The sequence below is a fragment of the Sceloporus occidentalis genome, unplaced genomic scaffold (genome assembly GCF_023333645.1).
Source record: "Sceloporus occidentalis isolate IW3139 unplaced genomic scaffold, rSceOcc1.0.p SCAF_34, whole genome shotgun sequence".
In the NCBI taxonomy this organism is placed as follows: domain Eukaryota; kingdom Metazoa; phylum Chordata; class Lepidosauria; order Squamata; family Phrynosomatidae; genus Sceloporus; species Sceloporus occidentalis.
The window spans coordinates 9,330,573-9,347,072 of NW_028317014.1; the positions used below are offsets into that span (position 1 = coordinate 9,330,573).

Below are 16,500 nucleotides of genomic sequence, written 5' to 3' on the forward strand. Positions count from 1 at the left end.
GTTCAAAAAAAGAACGTAATTTCTGTATAAATTCTATTTCATTTCCATAAACCAAGCAGCAGTACTGAGTTGCACAGATCCTTAATTATTTTAGAATTCCCCACAATGGAGGATTTGAAAAGAGAAGAAAAAAAAAACAATACAAATTTTACACAAACAAAAGTAAATTCAGTAATTCAGTTAAAGGGACAATTCGGCCATCATGTGATCACCATTTGGTCCCTGCAGAACCCCTTAAGCTATATTTTGTGTATGAGATGTGTTAACCTGATCACATCTCCGGACATGTAATAACTGCTGCCAGTCAGCTCCAGAACTAAGCGCTGGTAATTGGTGGCAAGAATCATCAGACCACAGAGGGCGGCACCTGAAGCTTCTACCTTTTTTCTATTTTTGAAGAATGCATATTAAAGTACTTTAATATGCATTATTGATTAGTGGGGCAGTCAGGGACAAACATACAAGAGGCAACTTTAAACATGGTCCATAAAGAAACTGTCCAAATCTGCAAAAGAAGCCTTCTTCACATGGCGTCATAGTCTTCGTCATCTTCATGTTTTCGCTTCATGGAGTTAGACTCGGTTGTTGTATTCTGTGAGGACACCATGTTGGTTGTAATGAGAATGTTTTTTGAACCGATTAACGAAGGATTGATGAGGACATTCTGAACTGTGGGAGTAGATGTAGGGGCTGGAAGACAAAGAGATTGTTCATGCTGGTTAAACTTAACTAAAGTGATCAGTACATAAAATCATGTTTAGATATGTTTCTACTACACAATATATAAACTGTATATTGAATTATAGTCGATCAGCATTTCTTAGAAGTTAAATAAATAGATCAGGGAGAACCCAACATGTTTGTTAACCACATATGTGAGGCGAAACCTTTAAATTAATTTAAACAAAAAACATTCAATCTGTTACTGCATAGCTTACTGTTTTCCCTACATAAAGAACAATTACATTATTATATAGTATAGTAAAGGCCGACTTTAGAATGTTTAACATCTAACAAAACGTTAAGTACACTCATGCCCCTTTTCTCTCGTCTCCCAAAAGGAGACTTTTGCATATATTAAAAATGTGTTTTGTACCTAAAATAAAATATTACTAACCTGTTTTGACTGTCTGTGAGGTTGGGATCTGAACCGTGAAACGTTGTCCCGTCAGAGATACCGGTGTCCCTACTTTGGAAACAGATACTGTCTGCGCAGATGGGGTCCCTAAAAGCAATACAGGGAGGAACATATAACTTCAATGAAAAATGAGAAGCCTATTAAATATGGTGTCCACATGACTACCCAAAGACCCGATGATTTCAAATAAACAAACGCTTATATTACGTTAGACTATAAATGAAAATCAGATTTTTCCTTTTTGCAGCCCGACACATTTGTAGCCAGTCTAATTGGCCTGGGCTTCGTATTTTTTTTAATAATAATAATAATAATTTTGCATTGTGTAATCCACACAGACACAAAATGGTCACAGGTATATTCTGAGCTTTTTTGACGAATCAGTGTAGTTTCATAAATGGTTTCAAACCTCAGACAGTTGGTGGTCTTCAAAAGCCGGGAAATGTAACTTTTTATCATACCAGTGTGTAATCCTCCAGGATTTAGTCTCTAAAAAGCCTCCACTGTGCTGGGCTTTTCAGAATAATGCACTCACATACAGTAGGGATTTTTTAATCAATGAACACACAGAAACATAAGACTGTACAAATACTATGCAGGACAGCCTGCTTACAGGAATGTGCCCATCACTTTATATACAGATAATACAAGTAGGGAAAAGTGACTGTGCTGTATATGTTGTGTAATTGCCTGTAATGCTAGAGCCTACAGGTATGATCAGAGATCACTGTTAATAGATGACATTATTCAAAACAGATACAAAGAAATGTCAAGCATCTCTGAATATGAACCCTCGCTTACCTAGTGTGGGAGTGCTGGGCCTGCTAGTCACTGCACCTACACTTAGCCTCGGCACAGTAATTCGTCCAGCTGAAGACGAAATCTTGAAGAAAAAGAATAGTTTTAAATATTAAAAACAAATACAGTACAAAATATAAGCCAATATATAGATCATCAGATAATTCCATAAAGCTACTATAATAAACACACATTAAGACATACTGGTACAGAAGAAGAGACCTGCTCAGGATATTGCCAATTGTTAGGAGATGGGGCTACTAAACCAGATATGTCAGGGACCAACTATAATGTCATATTGCCTAAAGAGGCAGCCAAACGTATAAAATGCAAAATCTATTTCAGAGCTCAGGGAAGTAACAGCACAGAATCCTTGTGTTTTGCATGGAAACACAGATCCAGTTACTAAGAATTTACATTGAGCTCTGGCAGGTGCAGTCATACTACTAAATAAAACATGACTAATCCACTAAGCTAAAACGAAAATTATTAGGAGCGAGGTGCTGCAACAATACACAATGGAAGGCGCGCAGTAAGTAATACCAGTACTGACTTCTTGACTAAGTACTTCAAATTACATATAATAGGCATGGCTTTATTAGATGATGTAGATCCCTTCAACAGATGTTACTAACAAGTTAGCTTCACTTACCTTCTTCTGTAAAGCTTTAAGCCGATAGTTTGGAGCTGTCAAGCAGTATCTGTCTGGCGGCAACCTGGGCCCAGCGTACGGTTTGATTAAAGGTAAAGGTGTCTGGTTCTTTTGTCTCGCAATATCTAGGAGAAACTATGAGACCCTTCATATTAGTTTCACAAAGTAAAAGAAATCTCAAAAGTTAATGCCACCCTAATCACCACCCCCAGTATGTCCATTGAGCAAAGGAGCTATGAAAAATGTATTTCCCCAGAGTTGCACAAGGACATAGTTATGTTTGCTTGGTTGACTGTAAAAGAACACTTGGAGGCAACCATTCCTGCAGGCCTGTAAGTTTTAATATTCAGCGGATTGTTGCGGACATTTGGAAATTGGAACAAAAGGACCTTACAAGCCTTCACCTTTCTCCGCTACTTAGGAAGTATGAATTTGGTGAAATATAATCAAAGGCTTATATGACATCATGCTCAGTTGCTATCTGGATCAGATTTAGTAAGACACTGAAAATCAATCTGCCCCTTTACTAGCTGCTAAGGTTAGGTCTACTTGCTCATTGCTTAAGAAAGCCGAGCAGAGCTGCAAAACTCACAATAGCATGAAGAATTACTGGCTTTTAGGTATGTGTGTGCGTAGGACATATTCTGCCCAATTTAGTGATAAATACATGCTCATTAAATGTATTGGTGATTGTTCCACTGGATATGATTCACATCATCTCATATTAACATCTACCTCTATGATTTATTAACTACCACATAATGGAGCGCGAGTCAAACTGCTGCCGGGCCAAATCAAAGCTGGGAGAAAAATAAGAGTGAAAGTGCCCATCACACCTGATTTAATGTATATTAAATCAATATATAGGGGTGTTGGTAATAAAGAAACCTGCAGCTATGGATGATGGGACCAAGGAATCTTAAAAGAAAACAGTTTTTATTTTACAAAGGAGCTAAAAAATTATTCAAACAGGCGCTGCTTCCATTTTCGTATAGGATCTGACAGAACCTTTTCAGAACAGCGCAGAACAAACTAAAAATTGGAATGCTTTGTTCTGAAATCCTTACATTTACACATTTGTGTGCATCGCTGATACTTTCTCCCAAACAGAGTTTATAAATTCAAATGCAGAATGTAAAAAACCACAAGTACCTCCAGTATTTCATATTAGCGAACTTACCAAGCGTTAGAAGGAAATGTATAAAGATAAACTCACATCTCTGGGGGGAGGAGACGTGAAAGACTGGTCTGTCCGGCACTGAATCGCGAGTCTGACGTCATCTGCATCTATGTTGTTTTTCTTTGCGTGACTTGAGTATATTTTTGCATCTTCAAGTATTGTCGTCACATATCCTAACATACAAAACATTACAGAAACCATATTTAAATTTTATTTAACAAAAAGCAGTGTAGGAGGAAAGGATTTTGTCTCATCCATGGATCTTCTTTCTGAACCTTGTTTTCTTTGGAAATATATCACTGAGGTTTAAACTGCTTTCTCAGTAAATTATATATGGAGCTAATGCATCCCGGGTTTTGGAGCTCATGCTGTCCTTAACAGAAAACATTAAAGAGGAGTCACAGAGATAGACTGTGAACCTTAACATGAAGTTATGCACTTCTATCATATAGGATACAAAATAACAGCCTAAGAGCGAGTAACGTGCATCCATTGCTTTGTGTGATCGTAACATTTATCTAATCTATATAAAAATGTGTAGTAAATGTTTGGTGTTCCTATGGCAACAGAGCAGCTATAAACCAATTTCAAGTAATGGCACAGAAATAGGTCTATAGTTCCTGAACATAGGTTCTGTTCTCAAACTATTGTTTGCCGGTGGTATTATAAGACCCGCTTTGCACTTACGGTATGTGAATTCCAGCATTTGGTTAATCACTCTAGGTTCGTATTCAGTAATTCCCATGTCCTTCAGGATCTGAGCCATAACCTGAAAAGGAAAGAAAATGACTTTGACGTCAGCTTGTTCTGTTGTAGGGTCACAATGGTATCGATTCACTAAAGGGAGAGCTGGCCGGAGGCTTGTGATTTTAACTCTCTGAGTTCATTGTTTGTTCTAAAGGGCCAACACTGACAGGTTACTCCAGCTATACAATATAATCGATTAGAGAAATAGTGCTAATTTGATAATGCAGTATACAGGGCCAGCCTATTGTATAGGAGCCAAAACACAACTCAGCCTTTAGTGAATAGACCAAATTGTCTGTCATTCATCTTTAAGTTGGGACACTCACGGCTGCAGTATCACTCATACTAATACTCACAGCTGCGGTATCACTCATACACACACACACTCACGGCTGCAGTATCACTCTCACACACACACACACACACACACACACACACACAACACACTGTAAGGCACTTTGCCTCAGTTACTCTTGCGCCATCTGTAAAGTTAGTAAATGACTGAGAACCAACTCTTAAACCAGACAGCCAAGTTTATTTGCACAGCGAGTCATCCATCAAGCTAAAAAGCGGCTTAACAAAACAACTAGCCACTGCCTCAATGAATGACAGCACAGAGTGACTGCCACATAACACACACCGTGTGCAGCAGACTATTACCCGAGCGGGTATCCGATGTAAACCTAACGCCAGCTTGGTTACGCACAGAATTCGCACATATAACCCCCCAAAATATCACAATACCTGGGCATCCTTCGGCCCGCTTTTAGGAGACGCCATCTTCGCTTGCTCCATGGTATCCACACCGTTCGAGCGACTTCCGGCTCCGCCAGGAAGGAACCAAAACAAAGGGGCGGCGCTACTCGGTGACTGTCGGCATGACGGATCTGCCATCTTGGTCGAGGAAAGTTTGCCAGCCCTCTCTGAGCGTATCGTTATTCGCTTTAGTGCTGCTAAGAGGGCGATTGCTTCTGATATTTATTGACTTTCCTTCTTTTCCAGAACGGTTTATATTGCGCGTGAGCGAGTTCACACCGCGAATTCAATCAATCTTATTGACGGAGCTGCTCGCGCTACCAAAATGCGTCATCTTTCAACATCCGGCTGCTTGATTGGCTGCGAATTCTGTGCGCCTGCCCCCCGTGGGCCAATGAAAATAATTTAGCTACACCAACAGCATAAGGGCGTTCTAAGACTGTGATAATGCAAACTGTGGGTCTGGGGAATGAGTAACCCATCCCCCAAAATCCAATGGATGCATGGAGTACAAACCTCCACTTAGCCCAAGTTTACCTGCCAGTAGTCAGTATGTCCTCCTCTCACAGCTCTTAGTCTGTTGGGATAGAAGCTTTACAAATTCTCTCTTACTTCACTATATCCATTCGTACAAATCCGATCCGTCATTCACCGAAATGTGCAACGCAACAAATACACAGAAGCCCATACTTCATAATACTGATATCTTCTAAAGGAGTTTAACCCCTTCGTGACAAAGGCTGATTTTACTTTTTGTACCCTTCGTGACAATGGCCTTTTTAACATTTCTGCGCTGCTTGTGTTTAGCTGTAATTTTCTTCTTTCCCGTTTACTGAACCCACGCACATTAGATATTGTTTTTTTCAGGACAAGAAGGGATTTCTTTAGATGACATTGTTTTGATTGTATCATATTATTTACTACTAAAAAAAGTATAAAATATGGTGAAAAATTTAGAAAAAAATGACTGTTTCTAACTTTTAGTTGAAAAATCTTTTACTCATCTATAAAAGGTAATGAAAAAACCTGCTAAATAGATTCTACTATTTGTCCTGAGTTTAGAAATACCCAATGTTTTTATGTTTTTTTGCTTTTTTCTACACATTATGGGGCAATAAGTACAGGTAGCGTTTTGCTATTTCAAAGCCATTTTTTCCAAATCTGGTAATTCTTCCCCCCATGTGCCATTTCGGGTATCTTTGAACCCGGCCAATGCAATTTACCCCATCAAATCATATATTTTTGAAAACTAGACAGCCCAGGGTATTCCAAATGCTAGTATTTTAACTATTTCCATGCACCATATCTACCACCAGTTTTTGTCAAACTTTGTGGTAGTCATTTTTTTGCATTTGTTTTGTCACACACATTTTACTTCAGGTATGAATTAAAAGGTTCTCGTTTATGTCACTATCACAAAACACCCCAATATGTGTTCAGCAACATCTCCTGAGTACAGCGATACCTCACATGAATGATTTTGCCTGGCCGTTTGGGGGCAAAAGGGCCACATTTGGGGCATGCGCATTTTTCAATGTTGAACTTTGGCATTTGGGGATCCACTGCCTATGCCCTATTTGGTACATCTTTGAGTCGGGCCATTTCAGTGTGCCCAATAAACCCATATATTTTTGAAAACTAGACACCCCAGGGTATTTCAAATGCTAGTATTTTAACTCTTTCCATGCACCATATCTACCACCAGTCTTTGTCAAACTTTGTGGTAGTCATTTTTTTGCATTTGGTTTTCCACACACATTTTACTTCAGGTATGAATTAAAAAGTTTTCGTATATGTCACTATCACAAAACACCCCAATATGTGTTCAGCAACATCTCCTGAGTACAGCGATACCTCACATGAATGATTTTGCCTGGCCGTTTGGGGGCAAAAGGGCCACATTTGGGGCATGCGCATTTTTCAATGTTGAACTTTGGCATTTGTGGATCCACTGCCCATGCCCTATTTGGTACATCTTTGAGCCGGGCCATTTCAGTGTGCCCAACAAAACCATATATTTTTCAAAACTAGACACCACAGGGTATTTTAAATGCTGGTATTTTAACTCTTTGCATGCACACATTTTACCACCAGCATGTTTTCAAAGTTTGCAGTAGTATTTTTGTGTGTGTATTTTTCCCACACACACCTACTTTATGTATGAATTTACAGCTCCTGGTATATGCCGCTGTCACACGACACCCCATAATGTGTTCAGCAACATCGCTTTCTGCACCTGTTTAAAGACGTGCCGGTCCTGGCACGTCAATTGTCGTAAAGCACATGCTTTTCCGTGTCGTGCCAGGACCGGCAATTGTCGTTAAGGGGTTAACACGTATATCATCAAGGCTATAGATCCCTAGTGAATCTTTATTTCTAACTTGCTACGTTCATATCAATGCTTTATTTAACCCCATTCAGTACAGAGGTTTTTTCATACCTTAACCCCTTAACGACAATTGCCGGTCCTGGCACGACACAAAAAGCATGTGCTTTACGACAATTGACGTGCCAGGACCGGCACGTCTTTAAACAGGTGCAGAAAGCGATCTGTTTTCGCTTTCTGCACCCAAAAAACGTTGCTGAATGCCTCGACCTCGAGGCATTCAGCAACGCCGCGATCGGAACGAAGGGGCCATCTCTGGCCCCTCCACGGGGCGTCAACATCCGCCATACTTTGTATGGCGGCGGACGCCCGTTTTAAAAGCGTTTAGGAGGCGATCGATGATCGCCTCCTAAACTTAAATGGTGTCGCTGGAATGCCTCGATCAGGAGGCATCCAGCGACACCAAACACTTACCTTTCGATGGGCTGTGACCGCTCCGGAGAGCGGTCACAGCCGCAGCTGCCGATGATCTTCGCCATCAAGCAAGATGGCCGCTGCCCTGTAACAGGAACCAACAAATTTTAAAAGTTCGCTAGATGGTCCAGACCATCTAGAGAACTTTGGCTCCACTTGCAGGTTGAATACAGGTACTGCATTCACCATGCAAGTCAATGGAACCCAGCTTTCTAATCACAGTGTGATTAGTAAAAATAAATTAAAAAATAAAATAAAATTAATAATAATTAGAAAAAAAATAGTAAAAAACTAGTAAAATGTAAAAATCATTTCCCACTGATGTCACTATCAGGGGAACCTCCAAGTTGAAAAAAAATGTTACTTTTTTTTTTTTTTAAAGACAAAAAAAAAATATATAAAAAATATATTTTTGTGAGCAAGTCCTAAAATTAGCATATTAGCTTAAAACAATTCTCGCATGGAAAGAGTTAAAATACTGGCATATTAAATGCCCGTGGGGTGTCTACTTTTAAAAAAGGTATGATTTGATGGGGTAAATTGAATTGGCCAGGTTAACACCGGGGGAAGGATGGCCACACACCTAATTTCCAATTAGAAAAATGCACACGTACCAAATGTGGCCTTTTAGTTCCCACAAAAATGACAAACCCATGCATGTGGGATATCACTGCACTCAGGAGATGTTGCTGAACACATTATGGGGTGTCGTGTGACAGCGGCATATACCAGGAGCTGTAAATTCATACATAAAGTAGGTGTGTGTGGGAAAAATACACACACAAAAATACTACTGCAAACTTTGAAAACATGCTGGTGGTAAAATGTGTGCATGCAAAGAGTTAAAATACCAGCATTTAAAATACCCTGTGGTGTCTAGTTTTGAAAAATATATGGGTTTATTGGGCACACTGAAATGGCCCGACTCAAAGATGTACCAAATAGGGCATGGGCAGTGGATCCCCAAATGCCAAAGTTCAACATTGAAAAATGCGCATGCCCCAAATGTGGCCCTTTTGCCCCCAAACAGCCAGGCAAAATCATTCATGTGAGGTATCGCTGTACTCAGGAGATGTTGCTGAACACATATTGGGGTGTTTTGTGATAGTGACATAAACGAGAACCTTTTAATTCATACCTGAAGTAAAATGTGTGTGACAAAACAAATGCAAAAAAATGACTACCACAAAGTCTGACAAAAACTGGTGGTAGATATGGTGCATGGAAATAGTTAAAATACTAGCATTTGGAATACCCTGGGCTGTCTAGTTTTCAAAAATATATGATTTGATGGGGTAAATTGCATTGGCCGGGTTCAAAGATACCCGAAATGGCACATGGGGGGAAGAATTACCAGATTTGGAAAAAATGGCTTTGAAATAGCAAAACGCTACCTGTACTTATTGCCCCATAATGTGTAGAAAAAAGCAAAAAAACATAAAAACATTGGGTATTTCTAAACTCAGGACAAATAGTAGAATCTATTTAGCAGGTTTTTTCATTACCTTTTATAGATGAGTAAAAGATTTTTCAACTAAAAGTTAGAAACAGTCATTTTTTTCTAAATTTTTCACCATATTTTATACTTTTTTTAGTAGTAAATAATATGATACAATCAAAACAATGTCATCTAAAGAAAGCCCTTCTTGTCCTGAAAAAAACAATATCTAATGTGCGTGGGTTCAGTAAACGGGAAAGAAGAAAATTACAGCTAAACACAAGCAGCGCAGAAATGTTAAAAAGGCCATTGTCACGAAGGGTACAAAAAGTAAAATCAGCCTTTGTCACGAAGGGGTTAAATACCAAAGATTTTGGGGTTTTGTGCCCTTTTTTTACAATGATTCCCCTTTTCGGTGTTTGATGTATCCACACAAGTTAGACATTCTTTTGGAAGGATGAAAACACATAAAATATAATAATTATTAGCGCTAGTATGAAAAAATTGGTACAAAACAACCCATTTTTGTATTTTGCTTACAATTTCTTTATAGCAGGTACTGCAGCCAAACAATAATGCAATTTATGTTCGGAAACATTCCCTGATCAGAGTAATACCCACATAACTATGTTGTAGAGGGCCACATCCATCCCTTATATAGTATCCTTTATTGATGGGGTTTCTTCAATACTTCTGGCTTAAGGGGTTTGGAGTTTTTTTCTTAAACGTTTATGGTTCCAATGATAGTGACAGTATTCGGGCATGTTTTTACAGTTTTTCTATTATTTTGGTGGGGTTTAATTTGTTTTTGCAAAATTGATAGAGATATGCTTAGGGATCTGTCTCGAAATCACGTTAATGCCAGTGTTCCTATAATGACATCTCTGGACTACCTAAAACATTTTTTGTAAACATTTTTCTCCCACTGATCTCCTCTGTACTAATCAGTCGGTGATCAGCGAGCATGGCTCATATCCCTGTATTGCTGATCACAATATATGTGTGATCAGCCAGCAGAGGAACAGAGATCCCAGCAAGGTCTGGATTGACTGGGTTTCCTTTCTCCTCCCAAGTCCTTAAAGGCAGGTCCTTACCAGGGGTGAATACGTGATCACACAATAGCGGGTTCACAATGAGTTCCATTACATTGGATCTATGAACATGAATCCAGCAATGCTGGCTTTGCTGAAAGGTGAGCGTTCAGGCTGTTGTTAACCTGATCTCCCATGCAGCAGAGTGATGTCCCCGCCACTGCAAGAAATATCAGAATACTTCAAAAACTGATTAGTCAAAGGTTGCCAACAAAAGAGATTTCTTTTCAGCTGAGATGTAGCGATTTCGCAAGAAAATAAATATGGCATGGACAGCATTAAAGGCACCCTTCCCAAATACTTGGTTACATAACATTTGGCAACAATCATAGCCTTCAAACTTTTCTCGTAGCCATCTAGAAGTGTCTTGCGCCTGTCTGTTGGCAGTTCCTCCAAGTCATCGACTGCAATTTGTTAGCGCTGTTGCTGGATTGTTTTCACAGCAATTTCCCTGCATTGCCAAAGAGCTCTGCATTGGTTTCATCTGTCCGTAGAAGACCTTCCTCAAATGTGGTTTAACTAGGAAGGTTTGGGCAAATATCAGTTGTGCCTTATTGGCATTCACACATACTGTATAGCCTACTTGGTTTAGTGTGTGATATGTGGTATGGGTTGAAACCATCACTCCAGATTACTCCAGATCAGCTTTAAGCTGTGCGGACATCATCTGGTGTTTTTATCACAGTTCGCACCTACCTTTGTAGACGTCTTTGATCAATTTTCCTCTTGCCATCATGTCCCAAGAGGCTCTTGAGAGTTCTGTGAGCAGCAGACCTCCAAATAACATTGTGAACTGTTGAAACATCTATAAAGATGGCCTTGGGCCCTTTAGAATTCTTATGTTTGGTATATAGTAATAATAATAATATATTCTGATGCTCTCAGACAACTCTTTTGTCTTCATTAAAAAGGAACAGGGACTAAAGTAGCCTTTTTTATCAGTTAAAGCCCTACAACATACGCACTGGCACATCTTAAGCACCTGAAATGTTGGGGTGGGGGGTACGTGTATTAATAATATACTATGTAGAATGATAGCAAATGTGTGTATCAATGAGCACATGAAAGACCACCAAAAAGTTTTTTTTAAGGTGTACTTGCTTCTTAAATTGATGTTGAACATATGGATAAAAAGAGACGAGTAGGGGACGTAATGCCACTAGCTGCCACATAGCAGTAAGATTGATCACTATATCCACGTTTGTTTTTCATGCTTCAGTAAAAACGCATTGAAGATCACACAATTCTCTGTTCTCAAAAATTGTAGCAAATGTGATTTTTTTTTGGAGGTTAATGGACTGTTAAGGTACAAAGGACACATTTTTAATCTACTAATTGAACATTAAAACACATTACCATCGAACATGGTGACTTTGTGTAACCCATCACCATCGCTTAGAAACCGTTAGACAGTTTTGAATAATGATGCATATAATTAGGGTATTGCAAATCAATTAGCGCCACCTTTTTCTAAAACAAAACTTGCACTGGGCACCTCATGGAAATCGGTAGTTTCTCACAAGTCTCTTATGGAATAGGATACCCGCTCCTGCAGACAAAATTGCTAACATGATCGGAATTTTTTGATGGAGTATCTTCTAGCAGCCAGATAAGATGAGGGGTTTTTCGTAACATGGGAGAAATGAGTATCAATAAGACCGACAATAGGTCTGGAATCATGTCCGACTACCCTATGGACAATAAGGACAGCCTATTTGATATTCAGATATTGATTCCAGTAACTATAATTTGTATCTTGCTGTTTCTGCTAGGCGTCACGGGAAACTTCATAACAATATTGATTTTCAAGAGGTACAAGGACATGAGGTCCACAGTTAATATGTATCTTTCCAGTATGGCAGTTTCCGACATCCTTATTTTCCTTGGTATGCCTTCAGATTTGTACAGAATTTGGAAATATAAACCATATATATTTGGGGACTTTGTCTGCAAATTTCTCGTTTACCTGAGTGAGATGTGCACATATTGTACAATTCTTCACATTACCACTGTAAGCGTGGAAAGATACCTTGCCATATGTTTTCCTTTGAAAGCCAAGATTATGATAACCAAAAAAAGAGTGAAGGCCGTTATTATCCTTCTGTGGATTGTTTCCTTAATCACGGCTGGGCCAATATTGTTCCTTTTTGGGGTGGAAAATCCTTCTGGATCTCAAGAGGAAGAAACCATGGAGTGTAAATACGTAGAACAGTCAGCCCAAAGTGGACTTCTGCGCATAATGACATGGGTTTCCACCATATACTTTATCATACCAATGTTCTTTTTGATGTTGTTGTACGGGCTCATCTGCAGAAAGCTTTGGAATACCAAGCATGAGAGCAGAGGACCATCTACTGTCAACAGAGGGAAACAGCACAAGCAAACAGTGAAAATGTTGGGTAAGATAATGAATATTTGTATTGGGATACGTTGGAGGCTTTAGTAAAGTGCCGTAGGAATGCATCATTCACGTGAAGGAAAGAATTAGATCACGAGAACGTACATTTAAGACAAGCTTGTAGGGCTTACAGATTTTGATTGTAGGGCTTACAGTATTAATTGATGCAGCTCAAGATGGGAGAATTAATTTGAAAGGTAACAGAGCATGCTGATACTACAAAATGCCAAGGTTAGTCGGTATAATTAAAAGGTCTGTTCCAAATTCTCTGTTGAATTTACGTTTTATAATTAAATGCAGAAACATAATTCCTAGTGCTGTCGAATGTCCAAAGCCTTTACAGAAGTAATTCTTTTAATCATGTCATTTTGCCTCATTAATGTTTTTAGGTAATGGTTGCGTTATTAATAATCTCATATATTTTTAATGAAGGGATGCAACCCCTTATTTGGGGTCAGATCCCCAAATAAGTCTAAATGGAGACAAATAAGTTTTTGAGCTGCTACAAAACAAGTTGGATGATTTCACGTTAATGTTACGTTATGATAAAAGGGTAGATTCACTGAAGAAAAAAAACAAATATTTTTTCCCCCCGTGGGAAAAAAAAGCATACAAGAATAACTAGGCTTTTTAAATGTCAGTATTTTCTTTGTAACAAATAAGACATTTATATGTGATTTTGCCTTCTGTCTCTTACAGTGCTTGTAGTTCTGTCCTTCGTATTGTGTTGGCTGCCTTTCCACGTTAGCCGCATCTTGTTTGCCTGGGCTGGCATCGGAGAACTCATGCTGTACGAACTCACACAGTATTTGAATCTGCTTTCGATGGTTCTTTTTTATCTAAGCGCCTCTATCAATCCCATGCTCTACAATATCATGTCCCAAAAATACAGGACAGCCATGAACAAGATTCTGAACCCACGTAAAGCCCTACAATCCAGGACCATTACACGAAGCGAGCAGTCTTCATTGGAAAGGACGGAGCTCAGTTCATTTAATTGACGGCTTCATTTAAATGACCATGGATCTGTATTTTTTATTTTTCTTTAGATGCAATTAATTCAAAATTTCAGAATTTATCTTGGGGAAATTAAATGTTAAATGGTGATACATTTGTAACGCGTTAGTTCTGAGCAAATGAGCTTTGGATATAGTCAAATTAAGTCTGCAAAATATAGATATACTAGTTGGGCCAAATAGTTCTTCTTTGCAGTCATATTCTAGATTTTCTAGGAATACAAGGTTCAAGATTGCCATGCGAAGCAGGATAACAAGCCGTCAAGCCATGAAACCATTTTTTTTAAGTTTCTTTAAAGTTTGTTTCTACAAATAAAGGAACAAAGGTTCCTGAGGCTGACAGGACCATTAACCCATGTTGAAAAGACCCCTTTTGTATAATTTATATTTTTTTTAAAAAGTGAGGCATAAAAAAATATAAAAATCTTTATAGTTGATTACTGTGTGTACGTTTTGTATTTTTGCTACAATTAAAAAGAAAAAAAACAAAAACTAGAATCCAATAAACAAACTCCCCTTTAAACACGTTTATATTTTTTTATTGGACATTAAATATATTATCTATTTCATAGTAACAATTTAGTAATACATATGCAGGGTAATCTTATCGTACTGTAGATAACCTCATATTACAATGAAAATACAAAGCAACTTATTTTGTTTTAACAAGGACACCAACTAAATTACATAAATCTGGAATGTATAATAGTACGTACAAAAAAAATAAAATAATCACAAAGTCTATGAAGAAAAACTAGTATAAATGAATGGCAGTACACTAATCATTCAGTAAAGTATAATAGTTGTATTATGCTTATTTTTTGTGAGCTGTTATAATCCTGATTAGTACTAATCTTGAAGCCTGTAATGCGATTATTTTCTAAAATGAAAAATATGTACTTTAAAAAAAATATATTTTATATGTCTTTGTGTGAAATGTGGTTATTGAGAATAAAAATCCTTTGGCAATGAAGATAGTCTATTTCTTTAAAAAAATGGGAAAAATATAAAGTAGCCTGATATAAAATAAATTGTAAACATGTCTGTAGCCTAGGGATACTAATGCGTGTACAAAAACATTTAGAGACATATACGCAGACACATAAAAACATTATTTTAACTTTTTCTCTGTGGGGGGGTATGCAAAGCATAGCAGTGTCGCAGAGAAAGGGTTAACAACACTAGATTTTCTATTTTTTTTTCGTCAGGAGACAATTATTTTCTGCTACAATTTGAACAATACATTCAAACCTTTTTTTTTCTTAATGTATTTAATCAAAATAAATATAACACGATAAAAAAAAAAGTATTTCTGGAAAAAAATTTACATTTTAGATTGCACGGTAAATCTACTGTAAAAAGGAATGGTAATATATAAAATATGAAATGATACGCAGGGAGATTATGATTGACATTGATGAGCAATATGTATTTCTTATGATGTATGTAGAGGTTCATACAAAAAATGCTCATTTTGCATAATGGCTGAGTATTTGATAATGAAAAATAATCTAAGAAATGGACACATTTCACATGACTTTAAAACACTACCACTTTGCTACTATTGTTTCATTTGTAAAAAAAATCTATTACAAAAGAGAGATCGCATCCATACAATGGAGTCTTTTAGTTCTATGAGAAACAGACTTTTTCAAATGGATGCACAAAAAAATGATTTGAAAGAACAATGACGTATCGTGAAAACAACAAAAAAAAACATCTCCAATATAAAGTGATGGAATGTCTATTTATATATTTATATATATATATATATTATCAGCATGATAACTTTCTTACAAAAAACATCTTATATGTAAAAATACTTAGGTTAGTAGATAATACATCATATGGGCATATCTCACGTGCAATTTAACTCTTAGATTACAGACAGTATAAAAACATTTGCTCAGTTTGAGCCAAATAGTGTAACATTTATAATAAATGCACTTTTTCTTTTTCCTCCGTAAAGACAAATCTGTGCTTGTTCAGAAAGTGCTGCAATGTTTTTGAGTAGCACAGAAAATTAGATGTTTGTCTTCTAATATATAAATGAAATGCAAAGCAGGACGATATATGAATATGGAATTGCATACACAGTACAGGGTCGTAAGGCCTATTTAACCGGCAAAAGGCAGAATGGATATTGCAATGAAACATTGGAATAATAGCTAATGCTTTCAGGTACGCTATATAACTTAGGTTATCAGTAGGAAGCTTCAGGGTCATGCTATGCATCACTGGGGCTATTATAATTAGGATAATTATAATACTAGCACCAAACTCCATCAATCTATTTCTTTTGCTGGAGATGTGTCACTGTTATGATGACTTCACACGGCTGCATATCTGATTCACTCTACTAATGTCCTTCCTTCTTGTGCATGAACAGCCCGACTTTTATTATTATTTTTTAACAAAAACCTTGTGTGTAAAATTATCTGATTACTGGGATAAGGTATTCACCGCAATCAGTAAATACACATTTT

At 37.6% G+C, this 16,500-nt stretch overlaps 1 protein-coding gene and 1 pseudogene across 1 annotated transcript; one reads left to right on the top strand and one right to left on the bottom strand.

The window, feature by feature from the left end:
• Nucleotides 1-523: 523 nt before the first annotated feature.
• On the bottom strand, nt 524-5,310 carry LOC149298234 (transcription initiation factor TFIID subunit 9-like). The gene is made up of 7 exons (XM_089487780.1): nt 5,260-5,310; nt 4,456-4,537; nt 3,805-3,941; nt 2,589-2,723; nt 1,940-2,021; nt 1,118-1,225; nt 524-690 (listed from the first exon to the last, which is right to left on the bottom strand). Exons 1-7 carry the CDS (start codon nt 5,308-5,310, stop codon nt 524-526), a joined length of 762 nt encoding a protein of 253 aa, XP_089343906.1.
• A 6,923-nt stretch (nt 5,311-12,233) lies between these two features.
• On the top strand, nt 12,234-13,999 carry LOC149298235 (growth hormone secretagogue receptor type 1 pseudogene; annotated as a pseudogene).
• The last annotated feature ends 2,501 nt before the right edge of the window (nt 14,000-16,500 follow it).

Bases quoted from the DNA above. Each gene is read 5' to 3' on its own strand.
- LOC149298234 (XM_089487780.1), bottom strand. From the start codon at position 5,310: ATGGAGCAAGCGAAGATGGCGTCTCCTAAAAGCGGGCCGAAGGATGCC. The intron at 4,538-5,259 runs GTATTGTGATAT...TTTCCTTTTCAG, and splicing joins GCGGGCCGAAGGATGCCCAG to GTTATGGCTCAGATCCTGAA. The intron at 691-1,117 runs GTTAGTAATATT...TTTGTCTTCCAG, and splicing joins CTCACAGACAGTCAAAACAG to CCCCTACATCTACTCCCACA.